Below are 24,040 nucleotides of genomic sequence, written 5' to 3' on the forward strand. Positions count from 1 at the left end.
TGAGCAGTCAAACCAGCACAGCTGAGGGCGACAGCAGACTTTTAAACCAGCTGTGCTGCTGGCAGAATGATTCAGCTGCACTGCCAGGCAGCTGGACACCGGCAGAGTTATCTTGGATTTGCCTGCAGGAGACCCTGCAGACATGTTCTGAAAGCCAGGAGTCACTCTGAAGTGTGATCTTTCCCTCAAACCTACCCAGGAGAAGCTATCCTGAGAGCACTGACTCAAACAGAACTTGTGTTGTGAACACGAGCCCTAAGTAAGAAATGTGTTAACTGTTGACTTTCAAAAGGATGTCAGCACATGTAGTATCCACACTAGAAAAGTTATGCAGGAAAACGAAAGGGCAGAAAGAAGTAAAATAAGCCTGCATGCCAACAGACTGGCAGGCAGTGATGTGCAGAACCTGGCAAGAGACACGTGCTTCCCAGAAAACTTGCATGAGGTGACTGAAGTCTATTAGCTGTAATTCTTGCACTTCAAATCCAGATTCTTTATTTTAACACAGTTGAATCTCACCTAAATTACAGAAAAAGTAACGGCTCTTTGAACTCGGCTTCAATTACTTTGAACCTTAATAAAAGGCTTTGTAAAAACATTTTAAGATATCACCTGTTACAGCATAATGCTGAGTTTCTGAAGCTAATAATTGTAGTCTGAAGTTAAAAATAGCCTGGCAGCCATTGAGAGACATGTAAGACACTCCCATTACAGATTTTCACTTTTATTTGCTTGAATGTCATCCTACTGAAAGCAGCAGGTTAGTCAGTTCATTAGCTCTTATTGTCTCAGCACTTGCTCATTAAACATTCCCAACATCATTTGGCTCACAAAGCCAAATTACCTGTGCCTAATGACATTTTCTCCCCCATCATTTAAAACCCTGTTACGTTTAGTTGCTGCTTCAGGTAGCTTGGGGTTTTCTTCCTGTTCATTTTTAGGGTCATTTACTGAGCTCACTAAACTGTATCAAGTGAAAAAGCCTGAATTCTTATAGGATTAGTGCTGAGAGGGTGGGCTGGAGGGTGGGTTAAGCACTCATAAAATGGCCAGGTGACAAAAGATTGATGCTGTGTCCACACTTCAGGCAGCCATAATGGCAAGATGAATGTGAGATCCTCAAAACTTACGGAGAGCAGAGAAAGGGCTGGACTTGTGCATTCCTGCCCATTGTCCTGGTGCACACCAGCACCTGTGGCCAACCTCCAGGAGGCCAGAGCAGGCTGTGGTCCAGCTTCACCCACCTGCATCCTGTCTGAAAGCCTCTTAGTGGCCTCCTAATCTTCATAACACTAAGGCTACACGGGGGTCTACTGCACTTCTCCCCTCCTCACATGCCAGGGTCCATTGCACTTCTCCCCTCCTCACATGCCAAGGTCAAAGCTAAACCTTTCTGTTAAAGGTGGCTCAAGGCTTCTTAGTGGTGCAGCCAACATTGAATTTTGCTGTTTCAGGGGTGAGGATAAAAATCAGTTACTTAAAAAAAACAGCCTGGAGCTTCTGCAAGGACACTGAAATGAAGATGCAGCTGCTTGCTGAGGACCACTGATCATCCATAGGTGGGAGCTGTAGCACCAGCAAATCTTGATTCTGAAGAACACAGTAGAGGGTTAAGAGTCGGGCTGCCCCACCATGGGTTTGCAGTCATTACTCCCAAAGCCTAAGCATCACCTACATTGCTAAAAGGCAAGATAAATTAAAATGCAAATTTGAATGGAGTCAAGAATTTTGGGGGAGGCTGCACAGAAAAGCTACGCCACGGGTTGTCAATGTGAAACAGGTTTCTCAAGCAACGTCAGGATGAAGAAAAAGGCAGTGTACAGGATTAGTGAAATGAAAGAAATCTGAACTCCTGATATCTCTTCCCCACCTGACTTCCCTTTCACCATGAAAGGAATAGGTTACTGCAATTTCCCCTCACTTCTGCAGTAGTCAGCAAGAGACCTTTTTATCACAGGAAAATAGTTTTGACTCAGCTTACAGCACACATTTCCAATTATGCAGAAAATGTTGTATAAACAGGCATTATCAGTGTATAAATAATATTAATAATATTCCATGATCCAGCATGTGAGATTCAACAGCAGGAACAAACCATGGAATGTTTCTGATTTCTTGAAAATAGGTGCAAAAAACAGAAAATGATTCAATAAAATGTCAGAAGTGGAAAATAAAAAATTTCACTGTTTCACTGCATTTTTGAGACCACTTCAAACTTGAACACACATTTCTATTTGGTGATCTAAATTTTGCCATATTGGTGACATTTTTGTATGAAAGGAGAACTCTGGCATCTATGACTTAGTCTTGTAGTGGTACAGCCCACTCCTGGGAAGCAACACTCCTTCAAAATTACAGCAGCTATTGCAAACTGTTGTTCAAAGGGAGTTTAAGATGATGCATCACTTCACTGCCCAACCAATGGTGCACCAATCCTGCATGACTCGGCCTTGATTTAGACCAGCCTTACATCAGCTGCTAATTTGCCCTGATTCTGTTGGTGCTGAGCAGCTCCTGAAAGTTGCTGTTCATTATTTTATACTCAGCTCGGATCCAGTGACGTCAGTGAAAGCTGAAGGTGTTTAGGACATCACCTTCTTTTCCACATTCCACTTCAAAGCCAAATTCAGCCTCGAGGCACCTTCACAGCTTGGATGATATCTGCCTGACTCTTCTCACCTGCTAACTCAGACTGGCTCCTTCAGATCTTTAGGGATGAGGCATTGCAGCTGTGCTCAGGATTTAGTTAAATATCTCCTGTAGCATTAAGCTGAGTTTTGCAGTTAAATCTCTAAAATCCAGCTGGAAAACGTCTTCCTTACTTTATGTGCTTCTTAATCTTTAATTTCTTCTAGCTTTTTTTTTAATCAAAGAATTAAACTCTAAAGGCCAACCAAAACGTGAGTACTAATTAAAGTGAAATTTGAAAACTTCTTTTCTGTTGAGCTCTTAGGTTTATCAGATTTGTGATGGATGGCATGGGAATGGCTCTTGATGCTCTGCATGCTTGAAGGTCCCTGAAATAGAGAACTGCTCAGATTGCTACCTTTATCCACTTTAATTTTTTAAGAAAGCTGACTTTGGACTGTAAATTCAATGAGGAGCAAGGCAGTAAATGGCTATTCTGGGACTAACTGAGACATTTAGACTTATAGATGGGAAACAAAGTTTCCCTCTAGGGACACCCCCTCCTCATTCTCCCCCAGTCCCTGCTTTCATTTGTGATGCAGTGAATAAAGTTAAAGTCCTCTAAATCTTTAGCATTTTCCTGGTTTGGGCTGGTTTCACTTATTCAATTGTTCTTATTTCAACCCACAAGGTTTATTTTTTCTTTCCAGTTCTCCTCCCCACCAGGGGAAGAGTAGCTGAAGAGTATTTGTGAAAGAGTTGAATCCAAAGTGTTAGGGTTAAGGACTGTTGGATGTGTTGGCTCAATTTTGTAAAAAAATTTAAAATACTTGTAGGAGAGGGTCATTGTTAATCCAGTCAAGTTTCCTGCATGGGACGGGCAGGATTAAGGTCTGACTCTGAACTCTCATTCTGTTTATTTATTATTTTGTTTTAGAGCCGTGTCCTACATTCAGTAGCTCCTCTGCCTGGCCATATTTACTAGAACTATCTTTTGTATAAATTAGGAGTGGGCCACACTTACTAGAAATAGTGCTGGATCAGCCAAACATTCCAGCTCAAGTAACCTCCCCTTAGCAGAGTGCTCTTCTTGCTGTCACTTCAATTCTGTGCAGCTTCTCACCTTCAGAATATGACCTATCTTCACAAATGTTTCCTTAATCAGCATGTTAATGTTTAAAGTTCATTCTATGGAAGCTTTATTTCAAAGCAATATCTACTTAAAACATTTTCCTTTCAAATGCACCCATCCAGGCTGGCCTACATACACATATATGTAATGCCATTTTGTTTGTTACTTTATGGCATATGATCCTTAGTGCTTGTTGAACATTCTCCTGTCTTGACAGTTTGCAAACATGTCCCTTCCATCAGGAACATGTGACATTTTTCAGATTACTTATTATCCTTTGGGGTTTTTTAATTAAATTATTATAAATGCGAATATATGAGTAGAAAATCAACAAATGGTTTGGGAGGTTTTTTTGGTAAAATTACTTTGTAAATCTTCCTTCTAACCTACAAGCACATTGTTTTCAGCAAATTAGACTAGACTGGCTATTGTTCTGGTCTGCTTTTAACACTTGAGCCAGCACATATTTAATACAAGGTATGCTGTGAGTTTACATAGCTACAATTCAGACTTAGTGACTTATGTGCAAGTCTAAAAAAATGTGGACTTTCAGGAATGTGTTGTACCTGGGTATTGAAGCCTGGAGTTCCTCTGTCCCATGCACTGTTCAGTTCCACAAAAAGGAGAGAAACAAGAGTAAAGTAAACCTGAGTACAACAGACAAGTATGCTTCTGCTTATAGCTAAAGTTCTGTGAAAGTTGAGAGGTTTCTAGAGTTAAAATGCCAAAATGCTACTAGAGCATTCTGTGCTGCTGGGATAAGAGTAGATACTCATTTTGAACATCTCATTTTTTTCTTAAAATAAAAATTAGAAAAATATAATTTGAATTTTACCTGAGTTAATGTTGGGTTTGGAGTATGAGATAAGGAGTCTGATTCTTTTGCTTGACTTAATTCAGGTGAAATTCTGAGGGGGGTTGTTTATTTTGCCTTTTTTTTTTTCTCACTTGTGCCATGTGTGCTTTATTTTGCAAGTCTGAAAAAGGGCAGCAGTTTCTCCACACCAACTAATCTTACATACCCTTACAAGAAGCATTTGCTTTCTCCTCAGTTACTTTATCTTGCTTTAAAAGAAAGGCAGAGTTTGCTCAAAACATACCCAGGTCTCCCCAGACAGAGGCAAATCTTACACAGCAGAAAAGCTGTTGCAGAAAGAGCATAAAGAGCCAGCTGAGCTCTGAGCAGAGCTCCTGGGTGAGGAGCCTTAGAATGTGGGAAAGTCTTTGTGTTCCAGACACTCTCTGACAAGTTTGATGACTGGGCTGGAGATGTATTTTCACCAAGTTTCAGAGAAAAGAAATGGAGATTATAAATATGTGTAAGAGCCTCATGAGGTACCATTCTTGTTACCACGGGGACATAATTGTAACAGCAGCCTTTTTTCTTGTTTGTTTTCCCCCCCCCCCAGTACATCATTGTTAACAAGAGATTGTATTTAGATATGAAAACATTCATCTTTGCAAAGACAAGCAGGGATGAGGTGTATGAAATGAGCAGAGCAGAGCATAACCAATAACATACTTCAGCACATCTTGTGTGAAAAAATATTTGTTGAAGAGCAAGATGGGGAGGTTGCATTTTTCAAGCTACCTCGTGAATTCCCACCATTCACTGTAGGTTTCACTCAGTTCAATTGTTAAATATAGTATAAAGCTTCAAATGCAGTCACACTTATCACAAGCATGCAAAGTAATTACTGTGTTCAGCTGCTTTATTTACAAATAATTCTTCATTCCTTTGTATTCTACAGGGGCTGAACCCTGAATTAATGTTAAATACTGGCTCTAGGTGCTGATTAGCACTGCCAGTCTGACACAGACAGGCATCCCAGCTCTGAACACGTGCTGGCATCTGGGAACTACCAACCATTCCACAGGCTGAGTGAATGATAGAGCACCCACAGCCCCACTCCTTAGACAGTGTTAAAACCAGAGGGAATCAAAGCCTTTGAACTTGATTTATTTTCCTAGAGGTAGCTGAGAAACACAGCAGTTGAAAGAAGAGGTTGTTACACTCAAACGTAGCAGTAATGCCAGGGCAGCACGATATCAAAGGATGTGACTCTAGTTTTATTCTTGCTAATCAACTTTAAGTCATATTTGACTTTTTATTAAGCCTTTCTTCTCAGAAGGTTTAAAAGTCATATGATAATCCTGTTACAGCATATATGTTTAGCAAACTGAAGTGGAAGGAAAGTGGGTGACTTCAAGGAAAGAAGAGAGTTATGGGAGAGCAAGGAGCTGAACAAAGCTGTCTCTTCCTCTCCCTGTGTGTGATCAGAGCACGGAGCTCCAGCACCACTCTGCTGCTGGCATTCATCTGTCCTATTTTTGTGAATAACAGCAACAAATTTCCACACCTGACCATGTTGTCCATCAGCTCACATGCTGAAACCTTTGGGGAACATCAGAGCCACAGAGACAGAGGCACCTTACTGGGACACAACCACAGGGAATAGCTAAGGCAGCGCCAGAGGACAAAGAGCCATTGTTCACCCCAGAGACTTCCCTCTAACCGTACTATATCCTATCTCCATGTGTAGGCAAACTGAGCAAGAAGTTGCTCCAAAAATCCCATGATATGTAACATAATCCATCATCCTTGATATCTTGGGGTCTCTGCTCACTCTAGGATACAGCACAGACATCACCATGGCAATTAAATAATTGCCTGGAAAAGGATAGAGAACATTGCTTATCCTGCTGAAGGTCTCTGCAACTCTTGACAGAAGTATTGATAAGACACTTCAATAATTCAAGAAGAGAAGAGAAGATGAATCAGCATTATGGAAATTCCAGTCCTCTTATACAGGGTCTTAATTTTCAATTTTCCCTAAAAATCTATACAGTCCTCTCTTCTCTTTAATGCCTGTGAAGAATCATTTAGAGGTACTGACAAACAAAGCTTAGCTGGAGGAACACACTGATGAAAACCAACTGTGTATCTGTTTCTTCACAACTGCAAGAAGCGTCATGACTGAAATGTCAGAACACCTACTCAGTCCTTCAGGCTGCTGTTTTCTGCAGCACAAAAGAGCAAACTCTCCTCTCTGAAAAGAACATTTCTGTCTGGTGGGGACAGAGATGGAGTGAGCACTACAAAATCCATTAAAATACTCATTCAAATTGCTTGAGCTCAGCCAGACTTACCCGTGCTCATTACTTCTTCTGACTTCATCCTTGCATTTAGTACTTTGGTGAGGGTGGGTAAAAGGCCTCCTTCATTCCTCTCCAACACCAAACTGACATAACTGTGTAGTTACTGAGAGTAATTAAGGGGATGTCAAGCCCAGAAATATGCTCACACTTGGGACTGAGCACAGGAAAACAAGCCAACAAAAGTTCTAAGTGCTGTATAATTAAACATGTGCGTGGGCCCTCCAACTCTGCACATGGTGATTGCTCCTCTTCCCCTCAGGCTCCTCCATTCTGAGGACCATGTAAGTAATGCAGAGCCAGGATTATAAACCACGCAAATGTGGCTTCCCATCACTACCAGATGATACTGGAGAGATAAACTGGCTGAATATCATATTCTTATCTTGCTGCCAATGAGCAGCAGTGTGGCTTCATGCCATGCTCTTAGTGCTTCCCAGTTAGCTGTTGTTGAAGCCAGGGCTACCAGCCTTTCCTTCTGGCAGAGCAAATCCCAATTTCAGAAAACAGGCATGAAAATGCAAGCATAACCGAAGGGTAACTCTGAATAGATGTTTACTTCAGGCTGCTTCTGGTTATTTTTGGAGAATAATTCTTTTAATTTTGAATAAATTAAAAATAAATTGGTTAACACACTTAAAATAAATTATTCAAGTAATTAAAATTCTAAGTGAGCTTTGAAAGATTTCTTTTTCTATGTAAGCTCATGTACAAATGGGCTCCCTGCTGCCAACCCATTGTGAGATCTTTTTTTTCCTTTCTTTTCTTTTTTTGTAACTCAGAGATATATTTAGATTGGGAACAGTTGGTTTGTTTAGTGGTCTATTCAGGCAAATATGGTGAAGAGTTCAGGAGAAACTGAAGAATTCACATCTGTATCATCCAAATTTGAAGTAATTAACATTTGAATGTTTTTATGTTAATATGCTGTTCGTAGATAGAGAATTGTTTGCTTCCAATCCATTGACAATACTTTGTTCAACTGCTGTCAGCAGTTTTGTAAATTATTCTTTTTGGTAAATTTTTTTTGCAAATTTTCGTAAATTACTGCAAACTTTCGACAGTGTGTGCTGTTCTGAGAGAAAAGTGGGCAGTGCATCCACATGGCTCTGAGCACAGAGCCCTGGATAGGAACAGAGAGCAGAAACAGAAACACCACCTTGCTTTAGTGGCTCTTCCTGCCTTCCCTTGGCACCATCCCTGACACTGCTGCAGCACATCTGCCAGCCTGCAGCCCCACACAGATCCCAGTGCAGGAGCAGGGCAGAGGCCGTGATGGTGAGTTTGGGGTTGCTTTTCCCATCCCACAGCATCTCTAGAAGCCTTCCCTGAAAAGAAATGGGTTCAGCAGGGGCAGCCACCTGCCTCTGAACTCCCTTCTCGTGCACACGGACACTGCAGTCAGAGGCAAAGCAAATAACCAGAACCAAGTCAAGTCCCAGGTGTCCCTGCACAGAACAGGCTTTGCCAAGGAGCACCAGGTTTATGGAGCACGTAATTGGTCTGTGGGAGCACAGAAACCCACAGACAGCAGGGACCAGGCTGCACACACAGAGCTCCTCAGGGCTGCCACTGGACCTGCAGGTCCCCCAGGAGCCTGAGGACAGGGAAATAATGTACCAGGAAAAGAGGTCTGGAAATGCTGATGGAATACTTCATGGAGCAAGATGCTCTGCCAGTGCAGTGTAGCTTCACTGTCAGAGGACAATAACATTTATAAAGAAAAATATGGGGCTTTCAAGCATCTCATACAAATTGCCACAAGCTGTTCCATATTGGTCAAAACAAAGGATGTGAATTTGTGTATTAAATAGTGACATCATGTATTGTCTTGGACTTCAATATGACAGACTTTTTAGAAGAGGGGAGCAATTCTGAGTATTACAGGCAATATATTCATTTCATGCCCAAGCTTCTGTGAATTAAAAGCTTTGGGCATTAACTAATCAGACATGACTCCCAGAAATTATGTCTATGTGGTAATTTTGTTTTATTAGCTGATTACTGAGGACTACCAATAATTACTAGATGAAGCACCTTTGCAAATTCTGTTGTTCGAGTAAGAGGTCCAGTGTAAAATGTGAAGTATTTGTGGTCCCAGTGCTCTACAACAACCAGTCACAATGGAATCTGTTTCCTAGGACCTTAACCCTGCTTTTCACAGTGAGGTTGCAAGCCCTTCTCATCACAAGTGACATACCAGTAGATGCCTATTGTCTTTTTAAGTTAGTGGGGCATCCATAACAATGTAGTTAGAAAACTGAGCTTTTATGATTTGTGCTGATTATTTGTATCACAAAGAATGAGGAAAAGGTTTCAGAAATTGCTTGGTTTTACTTATATTAAAAAAAAAACCAACCAAACAGAAAAACCTCAAATTACTTGTATTACAAAAAAGTTCCAAAGACCTCTCCTGTGGAACCAGAAAGCAGAACAGAAGTTCTGATTTTCACATGCAATGAACATCTCTAATGTCCTCCAGCTAACTGTTATCAAGAGGGTTTTTTTATAGCCTTTAGTCAGTGCTTTTCTCCTTCCTGCAAACTGCCTTTAATTAGTGTACACTCATTGCTTCCCATTCCATCCTACACATCCTCCTGTGTTTAAAATATCTTTCCAGATCTAACACTGTTTGAGCAGACTAGGTAAAAGAGAGATGCTGAAAGAATAGTCAAAAAAGCCAGAAGATATTTAGAAGCACAGAAAAAAGGACAAATATCACAGAAATAAGGTTGCAGTTTCTCTTAGTATATCAATATCTCACCACAGTATGGCAGGGAGTGGTGGTGTCTGCTTGTTTAAGTAGATCCATTATCAGAATATTTTAGACTGTTGTTTGAAAAGATCTGTTCTTCATATTTCATGGAAAAGTAGAATGCTCTGTTTTCTGTTCTAACCCGGTAACTTTCATGGTATTAAACTAACTAATAATACCAGAAAGCATATCCCAGCACCTTTCCAGTTTCCTAAACTCTCAGGAATAAATTATGGTAGAATGGAAATGGCTACAAGATGAGAGTGTGAACAGTCTCTCCCTTTAGCATGGTGGGAATAAAAATCAAGCAGCAAATTGAGAACAAAATAAAGCTTGGAGAAGTGTTTTCTAATGTACACAAATGAATGCTAAAATTAAAAGAATAATGCAGATTTGATGAGCTTCTGCCACAGCCATTGTTTGCAAAGAGGCTGCTGAGGTTTGATAAACAGCTTAGGAACTTGGTTAGCACCATTCTCAATGAGCCTCCTGATTTGGGTTTTTTTGTTTGTTTCTCCAGATTTAAATTTCTTTTTACTTTTTTTTGTCTTTTCTTCTCTTTTTTTGGTGGGGAAGATGTTTGTTTTACAGTCTGTTTCTTTACAGAAGCTGTTCTGCTTCTCTGAAAGACAGCGTAATTTTCTTTTCTGAATTTCAAGATACTTCCCAGGACTGTCTTGCCCAGTGGGTCTGGGGTGTTGGGTTGCCAACAGACCCTTATGCAGAGCCTTTGCTGAGCATTGTATGTAAGCCACTGAAATCAGCTGTAATCTCTTCACTGTGTAAAATGAAACAAGGACAAAAGCCCTTCAATATCTAAAACTAAGTCACACAAGTAACCAAGGGCAATGTAGGATAAGCAAACTTTGACTTAACTCCAGATGAACGTAACAAAAGTTTGCATGCTTTCATTTTTCCTTTGGACTGCACAAGTGAGCTGAACAGCCTAAAGGAACAGGATTTCTCTTGAGATTCTGCTGCTGCTCACTACATGCAAACAACTATTCAGCACTTTTCTTTCCCCTAACTAGAAATTTAAAGGAAAAGAAACAGGAGAAACCGGAAAATAAGCAAAAACTGTTGTGCAGTAAATGATTTAATTAGAAGCAAATGTCTGGAGGAACCATGAAAGATTCCTGACTAAATGGTGTTATGCAATCTAAGTAAGAACTTCAATATTCATGAAGATAAGTAGCTAAATTCAACTTTCTTAAATAAGTTATTAAATGTTGATTCTTCAGCTAGTAAAAAAAAAAGAATTAAGTAATTTCTGATCAGAGTAGACTAAAATGATCACATTCACACCCACCAAAATGTTTGTCTTGCTGAAGAAGTCACCAGGTAATATAATATTAACCCAGCATTCTCCCAAGTTTTGCAACGTAACTCAGAGGGAGAACTCACTTGGATTTTTGCCAAATATATAAAATTTTAAGTGAAGAACCACCACGGGTACTTTGTGAGCAGTTTAACCTAATCTAAATCCAAAGCAAGTGCAGGTCATCTAGAAAAATGAACACGCCAAGAGTGGATACAGGTAACTGCTCAGTCAGAGAGGCACTGGCACGAGCCAGAGGGGTGGGAGCACGAGCCCACAAGTCAGTGAGATCATTGAGTGACTTTCAGTAGCTGAGTGCCCCCATCAGCTTAGGACACCCCCAAAATGGTGCCCCGAGTTCCACACAGAAAGCTGGTAAAAATTCTAGATTCAAACCAGAAAGCCCCAGAAAACAGTAACATTTCAAACAGTTGCAGAGTAAAGTTGATAAAATTCCTTAGAAAAATCTAAGAGATGTATTAATGAAAATTAATATCAAAAAGCCATTGGCCTGAACCCACTGCAATAATTCTTTATGCTAAAGTTTTATTTAACACTGTTTTGTAAGTGTCAATAGTTATGACATGAATGACTCTGATGTTAAAAAACTCTAGACTATCAAAATATAGTTAGTTTGTAAATGTTTTGGAACAAAGATGATCTTTTCAGCTGTGTTTACATATCATCTAGTACAGAGAGAGGCTGGACTGTGACTATAATTACAGTTGATGGAACTATAAAAATAATACAAATCTCTCTCCTCATACAGAGGCAGTACTGACCTGCCTTTGATTCCAGTTAGGAAAGCTCTTAGGCATCAAATTAAACTCCTTAAATAAAACCAAAGCCTCCAGCAGATGGATTATTTCCAGTGCATCCAAATATTTCTTAAGCTATAATACTCTAAATTTCACATAATTTAGGCTTTGGGAAAAAAAAAAAAAAAGGCAAAAATTGGGTCAAAACAGTCCTTTAACTCTACTTTTATAAGACAGTCTTAAATTCTGGTTTTGCCCCCTGCATTCTATGAAAGCCTCTCAAACTTATGTCATCTGCAAATTTAACAAACATATTATCTATTCTACCTTCCAGATGAAATGAAAGGAAAACAGTGACTCAATGCAGTTTCCTGGGGAATCTCAGCACACAACTAAATCTTACGTTTTGAGAGTGAACCACTGACAGCTACTCTAAGAACAAGTTCTGCCATGTGAGTTTACCTTATTCTTTAGCTTTCTGCTAAGAATGTTATTCAGAGAAGTGTTATTGAAGTCAAAATACATACCTTGCTGAAAATAGTCAAGAAGTCTGGAGTACTTCACCAAAAGTATCTGTTTGTTGTGTACCCAATTTTATTGAAGAAGGAAAGGTGTATCATTTTTCTAGAAGTGTTTTTTAGTGCTGTTCCCAAGTTGGAAGATGGGCAGTTATGCTTATTTGTTAGGAAAACAAATGTACCATGATGATAGTGAATACTGAAACAGGCTGCCCAGGGAGGCTGTGGTAACTCTCGCTGTGGAAGTGGTCAGTACCCGACTGGACACAGTCCTGAGTAACTATTTCAGACATATTTGAAGTAGGGGGGTGGACTAGATGACTTCTGCAGGCCCTTTCCAAACTAAAATAAGATTTTTCTACTCATTTAGATAGCAGTAAAAATTGAATTTGAAGTGTCACTGTATATCTCAATATATTCCTGTTCTTCACGTTTGTGTCTCTAAACAGTCATTTGCAGTGTAAATGTGTGACTATTTTACATTAATTTCTGAGGTTTCATCTTCTGACTTTTGGGGCTGCAATACCCTCAGATATGTTTCTCTTAGTTGTATTAACTTACAGTAGATGCAGGTATGTCTATTATAAAAATGTCAGGCTAGGCACAAAATTCATACCCTCATGATCACTGCATTTGTTTTTCTCTGCCATTTGCTATTCTGTGTGAGGTGTAGTACAGCAGGAACAACACTGCTGTGTCTATTCCCAACATTCCCTCTAAACCAATGGGCAAGGGCTGAATATACTCCTCTGATGCTATTATTGGGATGGATGTTGCAAGAGCAAATAAGAGTATTAGAAGGTATTTACCTCCATATAGTGTTTAAAAATCTGGTGGCTGTAATTTCTTTCAGTGTGGAAATTACATAATATCAGCGTACTTCAAGAATCTGTTTCTCAAAAATGAGTATGCTGGAAGTTTTTCCTAAGCATAAGTTAGGTTGATACTCCAGGCCAGCACTGAAATACCAGACAGGCAGAGGCTAAAGAACAGCTTTTTGTGCAGGTTAAGGGGTTTCATAAGGTGAGATGTAGAGAAAAATAAACAGCTTCTCCACATCCTATTCCTTATTTTTATTGACATTCTACTGAAGGTATGACCTTGAGCAGCCATGACCACCCATTAACCCTCTCCCTCTCCTTCCACTGTCTGCCTCAGTATTGGTCTCTTAAGATTTTCCTTCCATGCTTATTCTTCAATTTTGTTTAGTCTTCTTAAGTCAGACACTTCCAAACATTTTCTCATTCAGATCCTGAGAGATATTTATTATCAGGCTATCAGTTCAATATACATTCAATATTCATTCCTACAAGGAGTCTTGAAACAAGATTTCAGTAAATCAGAGAGGAAGTAGGTTATTTTTCACTTATTTCATCAACTTGCTTGGCATTTCTCATTTCAAGAAAATTGAAACAAATAACTGTGAAAAGCAAAAGAAACCTCTTAATCCATCTTCTGATATTATAAGAACTGAAATACCCTTAAAGAACACTTCTGCCAGTTGGCTGTCTCCACTTTGTTTTCACTTCAGGGTGATTTAGTTTCAGGATTGTTTGTGAAGGTTCAAGAGGACTTGATTTTTCTGTTAAGGAATTGTCATGGTTTAACCCAGCAGGTAGCTAAACAACACACATCTGATTGCTGTAGAATTCATGGGTTGAGATAAAGACAGTTTAACAGGACAGAAAAGGAATAATGATAAAAGAATTAGAATACACAAAACAAGTGATGCACAACGCAATTGTTCACCACCCCTCAACTGATGCCCGGCCAGTTCCCAAGCAGCAGCTCCCTGGCCAGCTTTCCCTGCAGTTTATACACTCAGGATGGTCCCACATGGTCTGGAATATCCCTTGGGTCAGCTGGGATCAGCTGTCCCAGCTGTGTTCCCTCACAGCTTCCTGTTCCCCTCAGCCTCCTCACTGGCAGGGTGGTGAGGGAAGCTGAGGAGTCCTTGACTTGTAAACACTGCTTAGCACCAACCAAAATATCAGTGTGTTACCCACATTACTCTCATCCTAAATCCAAAATACAGCACTGTACCAGCTACTAAGAAAATTAAATCTATCACAGCTAAGACCAGGACAGGACTACAGGAAAAAACCAAACTGAAAGACACTTAGGATCTCTGTCTTGAAAGTTCCCATTAACTTGACACAGAAGCTTTTTTTAAGTTCACTCTTTCAAATCTCTTTCTTTCCATTTTGCCTCCCATCCTCTTCCACCCAAATTCCACCTTTCTTCCAAATTCCTTTGCTGTATCTTAGGCATTCCACCTCCCCCTCTAAGCACTCCCTTAATTTCCCAGCTCTCAGCTTCACCGTGTGTCCCCAAACTGCATTTTTCTCATGCTGCCACTGTTCTTCCTCCCCATTTAGAAACATCTTGTATAATTCACAATGCCAGTTTGCATTCTCATCAGACAATTCATTAACTCTATTTTCTAGTGAACTACACTAAGTTGGGGTAATTGGCACTTATAGATCCATCATTATGTAGCCCTGACACTAGCACACATATTAATGTACAATACCAATAAAAACATATCTGCAAACATTGAATAGAAGTAATGTCTAGTTTTAAAAGGAAGGGTTAAGCTAAAAATGTAAAGTAGGAAACATCCACTGTATTTAGAAAAGATTTCATCTACTGCCTCCTCTTTCCTGTCAGCAAAGTCAGAGTGGAATGGAAGAGACCTCAAGTAAGGAATAGCAGCAGCCAGGATCCAGCCTGGCTCAATCTGTTCTGGCAGGGATTTGATGGATCAGCTCTGGATAGGTCTAACTCCCAATTAAACTCAGCTGCTAACAGCTGAGAAGCCATTAAAGGGAATATATAAACTGCAGCTAAGTATGATGGTGACATGTTTTGTTTCTAGCTTGTTAAACCAGTAATTGTTATTGCAAGTAGCTGTCATTCCCACAGCATTGGCTTCTTGTTGACAATGAAGAAAACTCATTTGTTTTAGTGTGGAGCTTAATTTACTTCATGGTTGGTTTCCTTCTCTGCCTGTCAATCCCAGACCTCTGAGAAAGAACTGCAGTGAGTTTTATGACAAGCAGAAAGAGCTGTAACTAAACAGCCAGTACAAAAACTATTGTTTCTTACTGATGAAGGGGTTTTTGAAAGGCACATAGGATCAAAAACTCCATTTTGAATCATATTAGCCAAGACTGCCAGTCACTGACTTCACCCAGATTGGCTAGTGATCTGTGTTTTGTACGTAGCAATCCCTTTGTTTTGTATGGTTTTTAATTAAATTTGACCACTCCAGAATAAATTAACTCTGCAAAGTTGATTATCTGTGGGCCTTTAGCCATTTGTGTCTCCAACAGCCAACTGTTCATACCACCAGTCAAGAACATGGTTATAACCACATCAGGAGTGTATGGAAGAGAGAGACCCATTATTACCTCATGGAAATGCAAATGAAACCTTTATAGTACAGATGCAATTTATGTAGAAAAAACATCTTGTTGGCATTCAGGTTGTTCTGTTCAGGAAACATTTCTGCTGACCTAAAGAAGGTTTCTGTAAGCTGTGTCATCCCTAGGAGGGTTTGGCCATACAGCAAACCTTTCCTGAGGTGGTTAATATTCAAAACCACGTTACCTTAACATAGTCAGGCTACATCTGTCTGTACAGAATGACACCAGAAGTGCAGTTTCTGAAAGCTGGGGAAAAAACTTGAGTAGTACAAAAATCCTTTGATGGCAACTGTACTGTCCTGTACCAAAGCAAAAGTTCCTCCAGTAGCTGTGAGAAGGCACATACTGCAGCATGAGGGCATTTCCCTACAGGGAGCTACAGAAGAAGGCCCTGTAAACAAAGTCCATGGTTGAGAAGGGTGTTTTTTGAAGCCTGGTTTAAGATTCAGTGGAAGCACCATGTACTGTGCTGAGTTCTGCAGAGATACATTAAAATGGGGAGTTTTATTCAGGTACCCAGTTTGAACAGGCCTTGAACAGACTGGCTAAGCCTTCCTGAACACAAAGATAAAAATCTAACTAAATCCAGAGCTATGCAACTGAAGACTCCAGCCAGCAGGAGCTGCTGCAGAAGCCACTAAGAGGCCTGATGCACAGGAAAGAGGAGCAAGACCAAAGCTCCATCACACAGATGAGGGGCTAAGAGAACTCAGTGGTTATTCCTGCCCTGTCTTCCACATTCTTTGCCTACATGGCAAGAGACCCATGAAGGCTGGGGCCAGTGAGAAGCTGCAGCAGTAACCTGGTTGGGGACCTTGAGGCATTCAGACCTTTGAAGCACTGTCTGTTCCACGCTGCTCTTCACTTCAGCTTCCTTCTCTTAGTTTCCTCTGACCTGCCCTGTTCTCATGACTCACACTGCCCTTCAAATACCTCATTCTTTGTGTTACCTCGACACATTCTAAACAAATCCAATTAGAAGATGACAGATAAAATTAATGCATCCCTCATTAACACAGTATCATTTATTCATCTTGTGTTGTTCCTTGCTTTTACACTTTCTCTGTCATCTGTCATTGTCAAAAAGCATTCTTGCTTACTTGTCTAATTAGGCTAACTCTGTGTTAGGAGAGCATCCAGCATGAGGAGATCTCCTTTTTTCCAAACCTCTAAGCCCACCCACAAGAAACACCATCAACAACAAAAGCAGGTCCACATACACTCAGTAGGCTCTTGGTGTCATCCCTTATATCATCCCACCACTACAGGCTTTTATCTCACATCAAAGTTTGGGTCTAACACCTGGCTGTCCTCCCCTGCTCTCAGATCCCTGTGCAGTCCAGCCACAGCCCCTTTGGAGTTCAATCTGCCAGCACTCTTTCAAACTGTTGCACTCTGCATAACACATGTTCTTCACCCCCCATCACTCAGAGGATATGTGACTCCCCACAGCTCCTGTTCTGCTCGCTGCTATCACACACATTAAACCCCAGCTGCTGTAACAAGGCTGGAACTGACGTAGTTTGCCTGTTGGCTTTAGTGGCCCCATCAGGGAAACAGCTCACTGCCTGTGACTGCCTGCTCTCCCTTTGGCAGACAGGAAATATCACACCCAAAATACACATCCTAGTTTTCACCTTAGATCTAATAAATCTAAAACTTTCAAAAATGGGCGTAGAAACTATGAGCACTGGCAGAGTTCTCTGTGTCTGCTGACTTTCAGATACTAAATAAACAGTGTCTGGATTTTGGCAACTGGCAGCATGCAAGGGAACAGATAGCAAGCCACTTGTCATGAATAATCTTATCTTTCTTTTTTTTTCTTTTATCCTTTTCTTGTGTCTTGAACTTTAAACATCTTATGGGAAGATAATGGCATTTTGAGATTAACTATACTTTTAAGTATTTAACTTCTTTGTTAGTTATCATAGCTAGTTGAATTCACTAAAAACAAATACTGTAAATTCACTCATATGCTGAGGTTCATCTCTGTGCAGCTGTGACAGAGTGAAGCTTAAATTACTCATATTTGAACCCAACAGATCCTATTGTGCATTTTACAAGCACAGCACAGAAATATCTATTGATATACCAAGCAACTGTGGTTGCAAATAGAGCAGCTATTTAAGCATATAAAATGTAGCAATCTTGTCTAAATACCACAAGAAATAATATAATTTGGATTTTGGCCAGGATTTCCTCTCCCCTCCATCTCCAACTATAAGAAGCTCTTAAGTGATCCCCAGAAATCAAGAGCTTTGGTTTTGCATATCCCTCCCAGACTACACTGCTTGTTAGTTCTAGGTACAGTTAAGGATTCGAAAGGCAAAGTACACATTTTGAGCCTCCCTTGAAGTATTTTGTACTGCTAAGAATTCTGGGAATTTCTGAGAAGAGATCTAAGAAAGACATAAACTTTACTTTTCAGTTTAGTTCTTTTTTTAAAAGAAGTCAAAATTTGGCACTGTATCTTGAATTATTTGTGCTTTCCAATATCTTGTAATCTTCCTTCACTATGACACATCTCCATTCCAGGAAGGAAAAATCCACCCTTTGAAAGAAATAGTTTCCTAGAAGGTTACACACTTACCACATCCATGATCTGCATGAGGCTGAGAGTGAAGTAGACAGTGAGTGGCTGGGAATCATTTGCAACTGGTCGCTCCAGAGGGTTGTAATTTTTCAGCAGCTCCTTGTAAAGCTTCCTTTGGAACTCTCCTTGTAGGGACTCTTTGGGCACAGAAGTAAATAGATAAATAATTGGGATTCTATATCAGAAAAAGTTGAGACATATGCTTTTTTACTGCTATCAGATATTATGTATCCGTTATTACACCTGCTGCATTCCCAGGAAAATGCCACTGTATTTCACATAGTTCATTAGTTACTACTATAAAATCCAAATCACAAGCTCATCACTCTGTTCATCCCACCCTGTAAGGTGGATTGCCTCTGATAATTTCTTGATTGGCCAGGAGTGATAAATTTTATATGCTAGTGATGCTTCCTCAACATACACCCACTTCGGTCCAGCAGCAAGAAGTGATGAGGAGGAAACACACTACCTGTGATCTGACACCTGTCCTGGCACAGCTCTACCAGAACAGCAGACCGGGGATACGGCAGAGGGCATCAGCAAGACAATGGGAGAAAAATGGCCACAGGTTAGACCCAACCCTGCTCTCAGGCTGCTCCAGACCGAGAACTCTTTGGGGCAAGTACTGTCCACTTTGTTCTCTGTTCATGCAGCTATGAATGAAGCGGGGTGCGGGGTTCCTGACAGAGATGAGAGGTGCTACATTAATTCACATGATAATATTCAGGGATTTCTGTTTTACGCTTCAAATCCAATCTTTACTCTGCCGGTTTTCTGTGAAGGGAGAGGGAGCAGGTCCACATGAATGGAGCACAATAGACCAGGGACAGAGGCATTTTCGAATGAAATGAAATCTGATGCAGGATAGGAACAGGTCCTCTAGATGCGAACCCTCCTTGTCCCACTCCAGACGGACTTCTCTCTTCCCAGTCTTCTAGTCCTGAGCCTAGAGCCGCAGCCTCTGCCCTGGAGCAGCCACCATTTAAGTTCCGTGACGGAGTTCTCTCCCCATCCCCATCGCTCTGCCCGTCTCCCGTGTCCCTTCCCGGCCGGTCCCAGCCCTCGCAAGCCCCCAGTGGTGCCGGGGATGGGGGCGCAGCGCAGAGAGGCTGAAGGGGACGGCCGCGGCCGGAGACCCGCCGTGCCGGGGCGGACCGGGGCAGCTGCCCCCGCTGTCCCCGCTGTCCCCGCCGTGCCCGCTGTCCCGCCCGCCCCGCCGCTGCTCCCGGCGCTGCCCGCGGGGCCGGCGCCTCTCACTCACCGCGCACGATCCCCGCCGCCGCCAGCAGCCACAGCCCCAGCGCCGGGAGGCCCATCCCGGGAGCGCCGGCGCCGCGGGGGACGGACGGACACGGCAACAGCAGCCGCGGCTTCTCCCGCCGCGGATCCGGCCCTCCGGGAGCCGCCGGGAGCCGCCGGCGCCCCGGGCACCTCCGGCAACTCGGCCCCTTCCTGCGCCCGCAGCGATGCTCGCCCTACGGCGCCGGCGGGCCGGGCGGAGCGGAGCGGAGCGGAGCGCAGGGATGCTGACGGACCCGCCTCCGCGCCTACCTCCCGCCGGTGGAGCTCCCTCCCGCCCCTAATCCTCGAGCGACCCCGCGCCGGTGGGAAGGGAGCGGAGCCGCTCGCAGGCGGCTACGGCAGCAGGAACGATGCGGAGCGGTGGGCGAGGGGCCCCGGCATTATAGAGGCGACAGAGGGGGCCGCCCCTTCCCTGCTGGGCAGCCGCGCCCGCCGCCCTCCCCGAGCCCCGCCGGGGACGGGCGCCCGCAGCGGCACCGCGGGGAGCCGAGGCTGGGAGGCAAGAGGGGAAGGGGAGGGAAGGGGAGCCGGCACAGGAGCACATCCTGCCCGCGCTGGCCCAAAAGCCACAGGGCATCAGGGCCCCCAGGGCCACGGAGCTGCCCCCCAGCTCCCCTGCCCTCCTCGGCACAGGTGCTCGGTCATTCTCCTTCGCCACCGGCCGCGGCTGCTGCTGTGGAAGGCGTGGATTAGCCCAAAGGGCAGCAGAGTGAGTGTCCCGGGTAGGATATCCACTGCCAGGGGCGAGGGGAAGGCAGCCAGGGTGGGCACCCAGGGCAGTCTCTGCTGGCCTCAGCCAGCAGCTTGGCTTAGGTCACATTTGGGGCAGGACGGTGATGGCCAAAATTATGTTGCACACACAGCTGTTAAATCCCCAGCAGATGCAGGGCTGTGGGCTCAGGTGCTGGATCTTTTGTCTAGATAAGGGGAAAACAGCCATGGCCATGGGGCATCGTGTTTGGTGCTTGACAAACACATGACAGAAAAAATGATGCCTGGTGTGGGTATAATGCATCACAGTTGGAAAGCTGGCCTAGAAAATGCAATGCATTTTGTTGATTGTCTGGTTCCCATTTGCAACTCTAAGCACATTTTTGAGACCACACATGGGTTCTTTCAGTCAAAATCCCTGTCCTTCAAATCCAGTTGGTGCATTAAATGAATGTCCAAGGCAGCTGCACTTCAGGAAGAATGGTTTTGAAGTGTGTCCTCGCTTGCAAGGGGTAACTAAATGCTTGTTTTTCAAATAACAATTAAATAGCAGATTTTTAAAGCTAATTCTCAGCTTTAAAAATCCAGGTTGTCTGTTTTGGTTCAAGCAGTGACCTAATTTATGTAGCTATTGTTTAAGTATTTTTAAATGTTTAGCAAAAAACCAGATGAAACTGGGGTCAGCCTGAGTAGCCCAGCACATTGGTGCATCATGTGTTCCTGGTGTAACACACAGGAGGACTGAAACATTCCCCTTTTCCAATGAGCCAACATGCCAAACAACTTTACCAAGGGGTAGTGGAAGCCAGGAAATGGCAAAGGCAACTCTCCAAAAGCCAAGTCATAGCTGATGTTTTTTGATTTGTGGTGGGTATTTTTTTCAGTGAGATCTTGACCTTTTTGGACCAGCTAATAGACAAGGACAAGTTGCTAAGGGAGCTCTGTATTATTTGCAGAAAAAAAAGAGTGTTATTACTCATTTGTACTTCAACCTTCCCATGGCAGTGCTCTCAGTACCTGGATTTTTGCCGCGTTTCATTTTGGAAAGGAAACTAATTTTCTTTCCTCCTACTCCTGCTACCCACTGCTGTTTTGGCACAGGTGCCCCAGATATTTTTGGGTGTACAGTAAACAGCAGGAATTGTTCAGGCAAGAAATCTGGAGATAAAATCTACAGTTCATGGCTGACCTCTACTGTTGGCTCTTTTTTCTGCTTTACACGTTGCTTTGTTGACAACTGCCTCACCCCGGTGATGAAGGCACGGCAGAGGTGGGCACAGGCCGAGGCCTTCGGGGCTCTGTTACAGGACTCAAAAGGCAGACCCTTCAGGGGATGGTGCTGAAACACCAAATTCCAGTAGTATAAGCGTGGAAAAAATAATTTGTAACTATTTCTTTGATAAATTTTGATTTATTTTTGGTTCTGGCAGTCTCGTTTGCTTTTGTTGTTAGCAAATTGACTTTTATAAGCACTTCAGAAATTCTTGTCTTTTAATAGCAATCAGCTATTAACTTGACTAAACTGTGTTCAGTCAGGTGCATTCCTGCTACAGGTTTTACCCTTTCTAGTCAGAGATTTTGGTGTGAATGCACACAAATGGCAGGAAGAGGTCGTATCTGCTTTCAGCATCATCCTGGCTAATAAAAGTGAATTTCACAAGTATTTATGAGGGTTGCTTGTGTAGACACTAGCAAAGAAAGATTAACAAAAACTATACTGAAGTCCTCTAAAAATATATCCTTTACAAAAGGCAAAAGTCTTCACTCGAGTACTATTTCGGGTCTGTTTTGAGTCTGAGGCACAGAGTTATCAGAGAAACAGCTATAGGATTCTGAATTAATGTGTCTATAGAAAAGACCCTCATCATAAAAAACGTGTTTGTTTACACCCAAATATTATCTTCCTAGTTATTTATCTTCCTACTTATTATCCTCCTAGTTATTTATAAGGTTAATCCCATACATTGATCAGTAAAAAGAACCAAGGGCTGAAGAGACTCCAGAATGACTCGTGCAGTCATTACAAGATGCTGCTGTTGTCCAGGGGTTATAATATCCTGCAATTGTGAGGAATATCCTCTTTTTCTCTTTGCACAGATTTACAGAAGAGTAAAATCTTGCATCTTCCTAATGAAGAAGATGATAAGATAGCCCCAAGATTCGGCTGATAGTGAATAAGTGACCATCTTATACTGTGTGTTATGTGCATCTACAGTGACTGCACACTTGCTGACTTTGATCTAATTATTGTGCCACTGCCATGACCTGGCACTCCCACAGCAGAAGAAAATCTGCTTTTCTTTCTTCTTAGAGAAGAAGGTAGAATAGGCTAGGATTTTAAATGGTGACTTCGAGCATATGTTAGAAGCCCACATTTATTTGAATGTTATTTGAATTAAATTACCTCTTTATTTGTTAGCCTTTTGTTACTTGCAGGTAGCCTTAGTAATCACATCTCGTGTTATTCATTATTTTCTGTTGTTTATTTTGCACAACAAGTAGTCTCAGTGATGGAGAGTGCATATGTGATGAGCTTGATTTTTTTTCTGCAAAATGTCCTGAAACAAAATATTCTTTCTTCCTTGCAAGAGGTAGCAGGTAGTTTTGATGTTGAGTTTTCTATTGAAGGATGAATTAGTGATCTGAAATCGGGTTAATTTTGTGACTAAACTTTATATTCTATACACCCACACTTGAACAGAGGTTCGCAAAGACAAGCTCTTCCCAAATTCTTAGTTCCTACACCAGTCTGTGATTTCCAGAAAATGATCCATTCCCCAGATGATCTTCTGTTGGGAAGGATAAAGAAGAGCACAGACTATTCTGCTGTTGAAAAATAATAAAGCTGCTGCCCTCTCGGTTTGTAAAAAGTAATTACAGAGAGAACGTTTCCGAACAGTGCTCAGATGTGAAGAACGAGGATTTGTAAAATTAGCCTAATGACTGTGTAACTAATGAATAGGGCCTGTGGTCATTTGTATAATGCAAACATCTTTCAAAGTCCATTCTTGTCTTCTACTACCATTAGCAAACACAGTGTGAGCATATTAAACTACAGTGGCAACACCATTGTGTTACTGTCAATGAAAAAGCTCAAATGGAATAACTACAGAGATTTGTCAGCATATCTACCCCACAGGTGCTTTTCTCTGTCCAAAGAAATATCACAGGTTTTCATTGACATCATGCTTAGCACGTTTACACTTTGATTTCTGTATAAGGAATTATTGTTCCTCTCATTTTAGCCTCTGTCAGGCCCTTCTGAATCATTTTGTAATTCCAGGGCTTGGAATTCGTTTCTCACTCATACAATTCACATTACAGTGTCACTCTGTCATCTTTTTGGATGAGTGTGAACAACACAAAGTTGACAAAACAGCTTTTCTTCACCCTGGTTAGTTTTAAATAACTACATAATTTAGGGTTCACAGAAGCTAATTAAAGTTGACAGGAAATCTGCATTTTAGGCCTACAGCTTTAACAGATTCTCTTCTATAAGCATCTGAAGATCAACCTTATTTATCTTGTCCTAAAGCAACAAACTAGAAATTTGCTGAAAAAATTACCATCTGCTCCAATTTAAATAGCTAACATGAATTCCACAAAAAATGGTCATTTGGTCTGTGAGGACCATTCCAATAAGGCCACTGACCATAAAGCCTAGTTTAAACCCTGTCAAAGACAGAATGTTGTATCAAAGCTGAGGCAAATGCATTTAAATTTTGGGCTCATAGTTGA

At 41.9% G+C, this 24,040-nt stretch overlaps 2 protein-coding genes across 6 annotated transcripts in view; one reads left to right on the forward strand and one right to left on the reverse strand.

Moving 5' to 3' along the window:
- CHRNA7 (cholinergic receptor nicotinic alpha 7 subunit) overlaps positions 1 to 19,659 on the reverse strand; it is a 40,194-nt gene extending 20,535 nt beyond the window's left edge. For both annotated transcript variants that reach the window (XM_017827520.1, XM_017827518.1), the window contains exons 1-2: positions 19,551 to 19,659; positions 18,284 to 18,423 (exon numbers count right to left, since the gene is read on the reverse strand). In XM_017827520.1, the coding sequence (XP_017683009.1) occupies positions 18,284 to 18,423; positions 19,551 to 19,605 (195 nt within the window). In that variant the 5' untranslated portion in view covers positions 19,606 to 19,659. The remainder of the gene's footprint in view (positions 1 to 18,283; positions 18,424 to 19,550) is intronic.
- The window catches only part of MYO1E (myosin IE), a 242,482-nt gene that overhangs the window by 102,588 nt on the left and 115,854 nt on the right, over positions 1 to 24,040 (forward strand). For all 4 annotated transcript variants that reach the window (XM_017827513.1, XM_017827514.1, XM_017827515.1 and 1 more), the window contains exon 4: positions 12,082 to 12,199. The gene's annotated coding sequence lies outside the window, so the exon portion shown is untranslated. The remainder of the gene's footprint in view (positions 1 to 12,081; positions 12,200 to 24,040) is intronic.

The sequence above is a fragment of the Lepidothrix coronata genome, unplaced genomic scaffold, assembly GCF_001604755.1.
Source record: "Lepidothrix coronata isolate B3197 unplaced genomic scaffold, Lepidothrix_coronata-1.0 Scaffold140, whole genome shotgun sequence".
NCBI lineage: Eukaryota > Metazoa > Chordata > Aves > Passeriformes > Pipridae > Lepidothrix > Lepidothrix coronata.